At 35.0% G+C, this 14,126-nt stretch overlaps 1 protein-coding gene across 1 annotated transcript in view; it reads right to left on the bottom strand.

Moving 5' to 3' along the window:
* Positions 1–13,830, bottom strand: part of LOC123564729 (uncharacterized) — a 42,486-nt gene extending 28,656 nt beyond the window's left edge. Inside the window, exons 1-2 of the mRNA XM_045358494.2 lie at positions 13,570–13,830; positions 6,783–6,851 (exon numbers count right to left, since the gene is read on the bottom strand). Coding sequence (XP_045214429.2) covers positions 6,783–6,851; positions 13,570–13,639 — 139 coding nt within the window. The 5' untranslated portion in view covers positions 13,640–13,830. The remainder of the gene's footprint in view (positions 1–6,782; positions 6,852–13,569) is intronic.
* Positions 13,831–14,126: the final 296 nt, after the last annotated feature.

The following is a 14,126-nucleotide window of genomic DNA, read 5'->3' as shown; positions in this document are numbered from 1 at the left end:
TATCGGTTAGGCCTGTACTTAAATTATCGCACATATACGAGATTTTAGCATGACATAATCGTAATAAATTGAAATGTAAGTGGAAACAACACGATATCTTAACGTCTGTTTTGAATTAAGATTTAAAAATTGTCATTAGGCCCTACGACATTTTTGCAGAACTTTCATTAGCTAATTTTTTTCGCCGACGCCGTCTAAATTCGTTTTCGTTACCTGTGACACGTGACTTCAGTTTGCAAATCAAACTACTTGATAACGCATCATAGATAAGTTATCAAAATGGAAGATTTATGCAACACTCTGCCTGATTGGACGAGAGTGTCAATTTCTTTCACTCTGTTGATTGTGCTACGCTGAGTGAAATGTAGACAAAGCGTTTATCCTAAACGACGCTGTTCACAGTTTTAAAGCTAACTTTGGCTCAGTATATTTAGCAAGAATATTGATATATCTCAAAATGATAAGTAAGTTTAATAAATATGATAAAAACCTGTTCAAATACCAACATATAACAAATTAAAGAAAGAGCTGAATACGGTCTGCGTATCACATGAATAAGGGTGTGATAAGAGTCTTTTATGTAAAGAAGTGCTTTTTAAAAGATTTTCCTTGTTACAATTGTCGTCTGTATATGAAAAGGTTTCTTGCTTTTGTGACTTATTCAGATTGCATATTAAAATGAGTACTTGTTTGCTTTGATATATTTGTTATAAATTATTTAACTGATTTATTATATATGAATATTTTTCTTTAGTATGGTATGCAAATATTGAACTCAGTTGAAATCTGTTTTATCATATATATGCTATATAATGACTGAATCTCATTACACTGAAATGAAGGTACGCTGCATACAGTTTATCTTTTTGATATGACTACGGTCCAATCTGACTAAAGTACATCTCCTATTACGCTACGCATAGGATCTGAGAACGACCTATTCATTGCCTCGTTCTGACGACCCTTTCGCTAGCCAATCAGAGCCTAACTTACAACATCTTGCAAATCTACCTGTAGCCTTGGCTTTTGATATTTACAATTCTTATGTCGTTATGTATCAGATAGCCGCCTAGCTCAGTCGGTAGGCCACTTGCTTTGTAAGCGAGGGGTCCCGGGTTCGAGCTCTGGAATGACTAGAATTTTTCTTACTCCTTGACATTCGAACAAGTCGTCTGATTGGATAAAATAAAAATAGCAATACTGGAAATCCAAAATCTACAGAAGACGAATATGAATGGGTCGTTCTCAGATCTTCGTTTAGAAGATTCAGTACTTTAGTCAGATTGGACTACGGTCAAACTTTGCTTATGAAATAAAAATATTGAAATGATAACAATTGTATGTTTTGCTTGACCTTCACTTTTTTATAGGTGTGACGTCATTGTCAAAAGATTCATGAATAGCGAATATGCATTTGTTAAAGCGGGATCAGTTGGCCTATTTTAGAAAATGAATAAAAATAATAAATAAAAAATCCCTTAATTGATTTTTTCTCATGTATTCTAATCAAACTTGATTTGTAGCATCTTTATTAGGCCCGCAGCCAACTTTGTTCAGCTGGGACATTTGACCCCTTTTAGGGGCTGCTAGAGCTAAAACTAGAAATGCCTTTATACAGAGTCTCATGAACAGCTTGATGGATCTTTGTCAAACTTGGTCTGGAGCATCATTATAAGGTCCTCTTCCAAATTTATTTATATATGAACTTGGGCCCTATTAGGGACCACTATAGCTAAAAGTAGATATGCCTTTCTTCGCATTAACCACTAAAATGTAATGGATTTTTATCAAACTCGATGTGTAACAATATCGTAAGGTCTCCTGCTATTTTGTTACAAATGGGGATAGGGACCAATTTAGCTAAAAAAATAAACACGTTTAATGACCTCTTCTCATGAACCGCTTCATGAATCTTCATCAAACTACTGCTGTAATTATTCGTCTAAGGATAAACGAAACAAAATTGCAACCCTACGAAACCTTTGCGAAAAATTAAAAGAGAACCATTTAAATTGTTAAAGTGCGGTGTTTAGTTTTGCAATTTGAAAAATGTTAGATGAAAGATGAATATTAGATGAAAAATTCATAAGTTTCTTTCCTTATTACAATTCGCCGACCATCATTTTTAAAGATATTTCTTGTTAATAACTACGATAAATTGGCTTATTTTCGGGATGTAATATATGGATATGTAAGTCAAGGTAGCCGGCTTTGATAAACTGTATTATAAAGGATCATTATTTTAGTTAAATAAATTACATTTCTTGTGATTAATTATTTAAGATCTTTTCGTGACTTACCTATTCATTTCGCCGTATTTACTCGCTCATATCATATCGGCCGATATTGTGTTTAGCTGTCAAGAAATGATCAGAGTGTCTTTATCGTCATCGGCATGTTTATAGCTTCCTAAAGTAAAGTCTTTAATAAAGTTTTGTAGTTTGTTACATGTTGAAAATCATTTTTGATAGAAGATGTCAATTATCGGCGGTCATTTAGAATTAGGTCTTTTGATATGTAATTATCTTACAATACAATTGCCTTAGAATAAAGAGTTCATCATTTTGTTCAAACAAACAATAAGAACCAATCAAGCTAAGATTATAGACTTATGTTCATGTATGATATGTAAATATAGGGCTGGCTACCTAGACCTTTAGACTAAAGGTTCCGGTAGAACAGGCTACCTAGCCACTGCCAAATTGAAAACTGAGGATCTTTCATAGTATCAATAGAGGTCTGAAAGTTCATTATTATGATAGTAACTGTTATGCCTAAGTTCTTGCAAAAATATTACTCATTTGTGTTTTATAAGTTGGTTTCCTTATATTATATAAAGATTGCCCTCTTTTTGAAATCATTGAGAGATAATAAAATCTGGAAAGTAGATCCCTCGGAAGCACCGAGAACAATGCAAACAGTGAAAATTGCAGACTCGGTTTGATTGAGTCTGTTCATGAGCAGTAATGGAAAATGCAACACTGCCCACGCCCCCTAGTACCGGCTTATGCAGTATTCAATCTTCAAATCTAAATGAGTTGAAATCAATGATCCCGAAGGACCAGAAAATATAACAACACTGAGATGAAGTAGGGGCGACTTTTAACACCCGCTGTTGTGAAGTAAATAAAACATGGATTACCACTGTATGTGTAATGTTGGTTCGTAAATGTGACTTTAAATACATATGTTTTATAGTTCTATTCAGTCTATAATTCATGAAGGTCGAAATATCTACCAAAAAAAAATTCATATTAATGCATGTACAAAAATTATCCTTCATATTCAAAAGAACCCGATTACGTTCAACCTCGTAAACCTGTTTGCATGGGTATCAGGAAGGCGGTACACGATGTTGAAAGTTGAGACTTTGATGATGAAAAGCCGAACCTACAATGATGAAAAGTCCAAAATACAATGATGAAAGGTCGAATGTATGATGGTGAAAACTCGAATCTACGATGATGAAAACTCGAAACTACGATAGTGGAAAGTCGAAACCACGATGGTGAAAATACGAAATGATTTCGACTTTCAGTATCATAGTTTCGTGGTTTCGACTTTTAAACATCGTAGTCTCGTTCTGACGTTGCTTCGAGCTCACATACGTTATGAGGCGATGGCCCTACCGGAACACCGTACGTAGACATCATGCGCGGATCCAGCCATTTTTCTCAAGTGGTGTTCTGACCGAACCCTTACCATGGCAAACATGTGTCTGTTTATATTTAATAATTTGAGGTTATTTATGTGGATGTTAGCCGTTTACAAATAAAGAGTTGTCAATAAGTATTTGTTGAACAGGCTAAAAGAGGAAATAGCGGGGCATACTCCCCCTGAATATTTTGAAATTCAGCGTTTCATTTCCTGCATTCTGGGACGTTTTAGAAGCATTTAATAACATCTTTCCCATTGCCATTGTATATACAATATACCCCTTATTTTCGTATTTTTATGAGCTCACCTGTTAAATTAAAAGGTAGAATTATTCGTATTTTTGAGATAATTAACATAAATATGAATTAGCGCTCTACGTGAAGCAGCCCCATACACTTTGAATGCGGTCCCTAATGTTGCCTTTTCGAAAAATCATTATCTTTCCTTCTTCTATTCTTTCCTTTTTTTTAGGATTTTCCAAGGGGTCCGGACTACCGGACCCTCCCCCTCTGGATCCGCGCATAGTTAAGCTTACCTGGACCGCGCATAGTTAAGCTTACTTTTTTTACCATAAAAACAAAATTTCGGCTCCATTTACACAATTTGGTAAAATTATTTTTTTTTCGAAATTGTGACTTTAGAGCGGTATTTACACATGACAAAAATTTGACAATATTAAAACTGTAGAATTATAAATTCTTTTCAACTTTCAAAACCCTTAGAGATGTTTAAATGATGTAGATCTACATTCTAAATCGATCTGGCTCTATAGCATTTGACCCGCGATTCACGCTCTGAACATTATGGATTTATAGTTGGCAGGGGCGTAGCTGGCTTTTTCGTCCTGAACAAAAGTTTGTGCATAAAAAATCTGAACCACGGGAAGACGTAGCCATATGCCTTTGCTTTTTTATCGTTTAATTTGTTTTATCAGTTGTCACAAGTTCAAACGAAGATGGAATGCAGACGGAGAGAACTTTGCTTTGCTTTAAGTCACGATCTAGTATCTCAGATGTGAAGCCGTTGATCCCATCTTATTTTTAAATACACTTCATGTGTGTGTGTGTGTGTGTGTGTGTGTGTGTGTTTTTTGATTTTTTTTTCATCACGTTTCCTTAAAAACTCTTTCGATTTCGCCAATGCACGGGATCCCTCTCACATGCAGTCGACAAAATTTTGCCTCTTTGCCTCACAGGATCTCTCTTAACTCCCTTTACCCGGCACGGGAACCCTCTCTGACACAATTTTCTATCAGCACCGGCGCCCTCTCAATTTCACTTCAATGTTAGAATTATGAGATTGTATATATATTTTTTAAAAGTTGCACAATAATGCAGACTTACAAGTGTGGCCTCTCTTTGTATCAAATCAAATTATCCAAATTCTAGTTTAAGTGATTTAAGGATCATTCTAATATTTTTAACATTTTCTTTTTATAAACATAGAAGGCTTTTACCGTGTAGTGTTTTGCCGATTGAAACATGTTTCACAAAATGACCTACTTTTGGTAATGCGTCCATTTACGCCTAAAAAGGATTAAAGACTGAAATCCCTTCAATGGAAATAGATTTTAGTTTTGCCTGCTTTGTGGGCAAATAAAACTTTTTTTCCGTTCATATGCGTCGTAATTAGGCCCTAATCATCTCTCTTATCTCACTGGTCAGGATAAGGCGGACCCGATGATGCCATTTTCAAATTTGGTGCCAAAATATTTAGTGCAGGGTTAAAAAGCGCTTATAAAATGTTAACTACAAGCTGCAAGCAATGTCTATTTTCCGACATTAACAAAGTTGCAGGGCGATATTTTGCGGGGCCGTGGTATACGAGCGAGATAATAGTTAAACTACTGTTATCTGCTTTTATCAATCATGGAAATAAAATTAACTCTAATTACATGTTCAATACGGATTTTAGATTATCATAAGCTCCTGTAGCCTTACCCCCCTTACCATTCCATTTTTATTGCTTATTTAGCATTTTTATTTTTCGTTTTCTCGGATATCTGCAGGCCCAGGCCTGCCGTGCCTTAAAGAAGCGTACGCCACTGATTAGATGAACAGTACTTAAAAGTGTAGTGTGTTTTCAAAGCAGTAGTTTTATGGAAATTAATTTTGGAAAGGGTTATATAATATCGAGGATAATTCTTTGAAATACATTCAATGGGAAGGAAGGATTTTTAAATTGTAGAATACAGGTTATTTTTTGAGCCATGCGTATGAAAAATGGTGTAATCAACGCATTGTTTCATATGTATGGTGCAATTGGTGCCTGAATATCATCTAGAGTGCCGGAGCCACTGAGTGTAGTTGTTCGACATAGAACAAAAATGAAGTTGTATTCCGATTGGACGGTGGAAAAATAAATTGGGAATTGATAATTTGTAGAAATCTAAAAATCGGACCTTGGGATACAGCATACAGTTAACTTGGAATTTGAAAGTTGCATGTGAGTAAATTTGTCTTCCTTGCATTTGAAATTTGTTTTGAATATACGAACTGTTCAATCTGTTGAGCTTTCAAGGTATTTCAGTACAAAACGACGATTATTCATTTTTAAATCCATTTTGAGTGGCTCCCCAAGTAATTCACGTGAACATTCATGTTCTCCTCCTTTTTAGAGAGTAAACGCCAATGGCGGCCGATTTTTTACAACAGTGAGCTGCCGTTGGAAAAATATATGTGGCATTCATTTAGCAATTCGAGTACTTAGAGAAAAATCCTTGAAATTCTCGAGGGTGACTTTTTTGTAGTTTAACTAACGCTATTTACTTTACCGATAGCTGCTCCAGTTTTGTCACCGTGCATCCAAGTTGATGTTAAGCGATGGGTTGGGACAGACTTTAGAATTGTAATCTACATGCGTATAAAAAAATAGAACCTAGTGTCCATAAAATTGCACACTAAACTTTTAAACGTTTTTCATATTGCATTATAGGTAAAGACAGGCTACTTAAGCAGGCTATCTCGGGCTATTATCACCTTGCCAAGGCCATTATCGCTCAAAGGTACACCGCTCTCTCATGTATTAATCTATACATATTGCCCACTTTCACTTATAATGTCTGACATTGGCAGTTGTGTTACTTTTTGTAGAAAGGTATGTAATAACACGCATTTCTAACCTACCAGTCTGACCCAAATTGTCGTTCTTGTCTCTTTTGGGGTCTTTCTCGCCAGCGAAGTCTCCGGTACAAGCTGAAAAAATGAATTAATATTACAAAACCAGAAAAAATACGTTCACAGATCGCAGTACCCTGATATCGTTACGCTATCTCTGTGTTCGTGTGCAGATGTAACATAATAACCAGGAATAGAGTGAAAGGTTTAGACGACAAGGATGAAACGAACATACAAGAACACAATGGGACACTACCCTAACCTTTACCCACTATTTTCTTTTCTTTAAATGGACTAATAATATCTGTCATGTGTTTACGAATCGGATAGAAATACCCGTCCCAAGGGCACCTGTGCATTGGGCGGTAATGAGGCTGAATATTTTTTCTTGCATATCGTATACATGTACATGTTAGTATTTTATTCTTGCAGATTATTTTTCTTGCGTACCTAATTTTACAAATAACTGGTAGACATACTTTCTTTGTAGCGCTTTTTCTTATTGTAGAGCGTGGGAAATTAACGTCCGTAAACAGAAGTGACGTCATGATGTTTTGCGTTACGCACAGTAACAAAGATCCACTTTAGTTTTATCGTTTGTAGCGTAACGTTATGTTCTTTCGGTAAACTACCGTGATTTGAATCGAGAAATATACTATAAAGAACGGAGAGAAACTATCAAGATACCTGCATTTTTCGTATTTTACATGAACAATATATTATCATTGCATGAACCACTTGTTGTCATTAACAGCACGAGAGTCAAATGGCATGGGGGTGCCAGATGGGTTTTGCCGGCATGGGTAGAAACACCGGAAATGCTAGTCCGGTGTGCAAGAATGTGTTATCATTTAATTTGGACAGTAGATCTACTGTACTTATTTTTCAAACAGATGTTCAATGAATATTTACTGACAGAATAACGAACAGAACTGGCCGCAAAGTTAAAATCATTTGCCGCCAGTAGGCTAAAGGTTAAAGACCCATCACAAAATAACTTTATTATACATGTACTGTGTTTACGTGATGAGAATTATACACGATTTATGTCGTAAATAGAGAAATATTTACATTCGCCCTATTCTTTTCCATTGAAAATTATGATTAAAAGTCAACGCTCCGTAGAGACAACGGGCCGCCGTTTTGACGACGTCTGCGTATAGACAGGGAGAATGTTTCTTAGATGATGTCGCAGTTGTTCCGTCAGGTGAATAGAATAGCCGCGAAGCTGATTTTAATGTGAAATGCAATAGAATGTGTGAAATTTATAATATAATTCTGTTTACAAATGAAATGGAAATATATCGTAGGAAATTTTCTGTGTTCATGCAAAATGTGTACGACAGAATAGCATCGGCAAATTAAACATGGATTTACGGATCATATTCTGTCGTTCTTTGCGCATGAACACCGAAAAAAATATGATTTCATATCTTAAAGAAATGCATCTACTGTTTTAAAAGTTAAAAACTGACAATAACATAGAAGGTGGCCACTCATGATGACTACTATTCTAAACAGCTAATTGGGGGAGGAGGAGAGTAAGTCACTACATTTTGGTGGGTCTCTCAAAACGGTCTGTGGCAGACTCATGTTATGGCAGGTACATTGTATACAATATTTCAGTACAGTATGTAATAGATACTGCCCAATATGGAGCGCCCTAGCTGTCTTTTGATGTTGATATAACACGTTATGCTGTACATATACCGGTATATGAAATGCCTCTACCCAGATATACAATGTTTATACATGTATATATAGAGCTTCACACTGTTTATATGTATTTGCGGTGATTTTAACTGTGCATATGGTTGCTATAACTGTATATGTGGTGATTTTGATAGTGTATGCGGTTTATTCTGCATTTTTAACTTTATATGTAATTTTTTCTGCTGCATATGTTGTGCTTCTAACTTTGAATCGGAATTACTTTTTGTGCGGTGTTTTCAACTTTACTCTGTGTAATATGAGATACATGTACCTGCAGCTGTATGTGCATTAAATTTACATGCGGTGCTTTTAAGTTTATATGTGGCGCATTGTATTTTACCCTACCCTCATAAAAGATATACCACAAAATCGGCCTGCCTAATACACTTTGCTTTAACTAGTCAGTGTCAAGGTATCACTTTAGCGGGAAATTTTGAAATTACATATTTCATCAAAATTTTGCATTGAAACCAACACCATTGTATTGGAAATGTCTGAACTTAGAAAATAAGTGGTAAACAAAGGTTTTTTATCCTAAAACAAGAAAGTTATCGCTATTTTTCACTTTTACAGCTCATCAGCCGGAAATTTTGAAAACATTTCTTCTGAATTTTCCATTGAAACTGTTATCATTATATTAGAAATGTTCTAACTAAGAAAATAAGTGGTAGTATCAAAAGTTTTTATCCAGAAACAAAAAAAAAAGCTAATGCATTTTTTCAGTTTTATCCATAAATTGAATTGCATTTGCGAACGTCATATTATATGACTTCAAGTCTGCATGCTGTTGCTCTTTCCAACGACTTTACCAATTTTCTGAGCAGGTAGGAGAAATAGAATGTTAGATTACTGTCTGAAAACAATTATGCGGTGATTCATTCTGCATTTTGAACTTTATATGCAATTCTTTCTACTGTATATGTGATGCTTTCAACTACCTTATGTTGTGCTTCGAACTTTGAATCGGAATTACTTTTTGTGCGGTGTTTTCAACTTTCATCTGTATAATATGTGATACCTGCAACTGTATGCGCATTTCTTTTAGTTTAAACATAATTTTATTTCAAACAATGGTACAACATATACAAATTTACATTACGCAGTACAAAAGATAAATGTATGAAAAAGGGTTAGATCCGAAAGCTAAAGCTTATAGAGGTCTTCTCCTATAATTAAGTACTATAATAAATACGCAATGGCAGTGCTTATTATCTTGTCTGAAAAAACACATTTTAATATGGAAAACAAAAAAAACACAGGAGTAGTAGAGCTTTAACTTATGAACGAAATATTAGAACATAAGTTTTTAAAGTACTTAAGAGTGATGATCATATATATATATTAAATTAATAGGTAAATTAAATGAGGTTAACATAGAAGAGGAAATGAACGAAAAAAGGTGAATAGAAAAATATATTCATTCGGATCGCCAATGGAGCAGTAAAGCATATAGCATTCAGTAAACAGATGCTCATGAAAATCGTCTGCTTTCCCGGATGTAGTTTTGGACTGCTTGGAATATTTTAACATTTATTTCATCGCTGAGATTTCGGTCTCCATTCAGTAGAGTGTGCAGTGATATAGTGCAATAGTTGGAAGTAGTTTCAAGAAGACGAACTCTGATATTATCATAGTGGTGACACTCAAAGAAGAAATGATGGTTACTCTCTGGAAGACCACATTGACAAAGAGGTGTCGGAGAAATGTTTTTTCTGAACAAATGCTCATTTAGGGAGCTGCATTCAGTACGGAGCCGAGCATGGTATACTTGCCATTTTCTGTCGCCTACGTAAAAATAATCAGGGCATTTCGGGACGCTAGTTTTCAACTGCGATTTGAAGGAAGCTAATGAAGTTAATTTTGCAATTCTCTTGAAAGTGTGTTCCAATCTCTAAGAGCCGATGGAAGAAAGGCATTGTAGTAAAGAGATTCTGGTACGTATAGGCGGAATGTCAGTGGCGTTGCGTAAATTATACCTAGATGTTTTCCCTACAGATGGTGGGACAAGAGAAGAAAGATAGTCAGGAGTAAGGCCGTTTTTCATTTTGTAGAGTAGAATAAGCTTATGGTGAAGTCGTCGACTTTCAAGAGATTCCCATGGAGCTTCTCTATTAAGTTCATGAAGAGATACAAGTTTGGTAGCCCCAGAAACAATGCGGGAAACTTCATCCTGAATTTTATTGAGTTCGAGTTTCTCATATTGCGTGCAGTTGATATAAACTACATCAGCATATTCATAAGCGGTCTGATGAAAGATAAGTATATTACTTCTAAGGATCTTCTGTCAAGTTGAAACTTGAGTTTTCTCATGATATTTATTCTTTTCCATGCCCGTTCTTTGATAGAGTTAATGTGAGAATGCCAAGAACCATCGTCAGAAAAGTAGACACCAAGATGTTTGTGAGAGGATACCAAGGAAATAAGTTGGTCATGCATTAGAAGATGCGGGTGAAAAGGTTTAGATGATTTACGTGAGATGGTCATCGTTTCTGTCTTGGAAGGATTAAATGTAACTAACCATTTATCAGCCCAAATGCATATCTTGTCGATGTCAGATTGAAGAGTTACCGCAGCAGAAAAAGGATGGTCAACAATAATATGCAAACTGGTGTCTTCAGCAATTAGATGTACATGAGAGCCTAAGTCATCAACAATATCATTAATAAACACTAAGAATAAAAGAAGGCCTAGAATAGAACCCTGAGGGACTCCTGCATCAACTGATGACCAATTAGATTGGGTGCCAGGTAAGACAACGCATTGACGTCTGTTAGAGAGATAGTCAGAAAACCAGTTCAACAACCGTCCGTCCAGTCTGGCATTTTTTAACTTGAAGAGAAGACCTTTATGCCAAACTTTATCAAAGGCCTTGTTAATATCAAAGAAAACAGTTCTTACTTCAAGTCCATCATCAAGAGATTTACAGAAGGTATTGTACAAATAAGTGAGCTGATTCACGGTCGAGTCCCCTGGTGTAAATCCAGATTGTAGAGAAGATAGGAAGTTATTATCACGAAGAAAGTTAAAAAGGTGCTTTTCAGTGCAGCACAGCAGCGAAATCGGTCGGTTGTTGTTAGGTAAAGACGGGTCACCTTTTTTGAAGACAGCACAGACGTTAGCATCTTTCCAAATTTGAGGTACCTTACTGCATTGAAGTGAGTAGTTAAAAAGAGAACAAAGAGGAAATTTAATCACAGGTGCAGTTTCACGCAGTATCCGATTACTAATTCCATCTGGTCATGATGCTTTGTTGATATTTAAAGAACTCAAGGCGTCTTCGACGTCTTGTGGGGTAATGGAAATAAAGACAAGTTTGTTTCTAGTCGCTTGATAATCATTGTCAGGAAGGTCCTTATTAGAGTTGATTAGCAGAGCCTGGCTGCAAAAGAATTCATTCAATAGATCAGATTTTGATTTAGAATCAAAGACAAGTTCCCGAGTGGCAGGATTTGTGAGTGGTGGTATAGTTTGTTTATCAGTTGTAGAGATGAAGCCTTTAATAACTTTCCACCAATCTTTAGCCGTAGTAGAGTCAGATTTAAGTGTGTCAGCAAGTTTTGAGAAGTGATTTTGTTTAGCTGTGCGAATTAATGATACAATTTCATTACGAACCTTTCTGAATCTATTCCAGTGCCCTGGGTTCTGAGAAAGTTTGGCTCTGTGATAATATTTTTTTGCGTTTCTGAAATTTTTTCTTAATTTGTGCTGTGATCCAAGGTTTATCATTAGGTTTCACAGTGATATTTCTTGAAGGAATACATTCCTTAGACAGTTCGAGGAGTTTATTAGTAACAGATATAGTATAGTTATTAATGTCTTCAGTTTTGAAAAGATCCCAGTTGGTATCCTTGATTTTACGTCTTAGTGATGTATAATCGCCGCTGTCGTATTGCCATATTAAACGTTTAAAGGGCTTGACACGGGGCGTAGAAAATGTAAATAGAGCATAAACAGGACAATGGAACCGTTGATTCTGGTCTAGAGTTGGTTCCCCAACACCAGAGGTTATAACTTTATGACTACAAGATACAAGAAACAGGTCTAGAAGAGCAGAAGAAGACTCTGTGAAGTGGGTCGCATTTCTTTTAAATTTACATGCGGTGATTTTAATTTATATGTGGCGCATTTTTTGTGTATATGGTGCTTTCAACTGTGTATACGGTTCGTTTAATTTTATATGCAGTACCATTATATTTATATCGGGTGCTTTCAACTTTATATGTGGTGCAAATAACATTATGTGCAAACTACATTATGAGAAAAGAATATTGCAAAACAACGAATATTGCCGTAAACATTCGACATAGGATATCATTCGAGAGCATTCTGCCCTTTCTACAACAGTTCAGGGTAAGCCTAAAGTGCGAAAATAAGGTTATTTCGCGAAAATAAGATTTTTTACGAAAATAAGCCATATTTACATAAATTTATTTCATATAATTATACACATACGATCAGCAGACACTTATAAAGCAAACAAAAACAAATGATTTAAGTCCAATGAAGTTTGCACAGAATATGTATTTGAAATCACCGCAAATTAAATTAAAAGTACCGAATATGAAAATCGAAGCATTACACATAATGAAAGGAGGACCAACGAAAGGTTAAACAACCCCATATACCGTTAAAAGCACCACATATAAAGTTGTAATCACCGCATGTGCAACTGAAACCATCGCATGAAAATGTAAACCAATCCATATACAATTGCAAGTACCACGTATACAATAAAAAGTATTGTTCAAATCATAAAAGAGAGGCGTTTTTTTAACTTAGGTAAGACTTAGGTAAGACTTACAGAACGAAAAGGATATTATATCCTTTGTGTATCTTGAAAATTGCAATTACGATCATAGAATTGGGATACCATAACACAGACTAAAACAAATCTTACTTAAGCTTATGTATATCTTTTCAATGAGGTTTAAAATTCAAAGAAAATTAAAAAAAAAAATGAAAAATTCTACTAAGAGCACTGCTCCTTGATTTTTCAATATATTGTATAAAAATAGTGATTTTCATGCAGTTTTCTCTCATAAAAACAGAAAACACATTTCTACCAAATGTATGGTATACTTACGGGTCAACTGTGAATAACTCCCATCTAAATATAGAAGAATAATCCATATGGAAATATAGCTATTCTTCATTTCTTTGTGACAAAAAATACTGAAAGAAATAAAAAATTTACGACCTTATGTCTTCAGCAACGATATCACAACTAAATGTTATCAAAAGCGAAAGGAATATTCGATTAGCTATTTAACAATTTTGGCAAAACAGTTATTTATTTATTGCAATATTGATAAAAATTAAATTAGTATTCGACTCTTCAAAATATCAAATTCAGACAACGTCACTGAATACTTCTTATATTGATAACCAGTTTGAAACTGATTGTATATAAAAATCGTTATGTTAATTTTGTTTTTATATCTAAAGTTCATTAACCGTCAAGTTGTTAGCCGCCTTTCATTTCATGTTAGTCGTGGTAGGTGTTAACAGATCTGTATGCACAACACGTGCGTTCAAACTTAAGTATCAAAGGTGTTTACGCGATTAACTTTAATTTATTATTGACTACTATAAATTGAGTTAAGCGTGTGTAAAAAATCCTTAATAGAAACTAAAATAAGC

The sequence above is a fragment of the Mercenaria mercenaria genome, unplaced genomic scaffold (genome assembly GCF_021730395.1).
Source record: "Mercenaria mercenaria strain notata unplaced genomic scaffold, MADL_Memer_1 contig_5013, whole genome shotgun sequence".
In the NCBI taxonomy this organism is placed as follows: Eukaryota; Metazoa; Mollusca; class Bivalvia; order Venerida; family Veneridae; genus Mercenaria; species Mercenaria mercenaria.
Note: the sequence above shows the minus strand (reverse complement) of the source record. Positions and strands in the feature narration are given on the sequence as shown.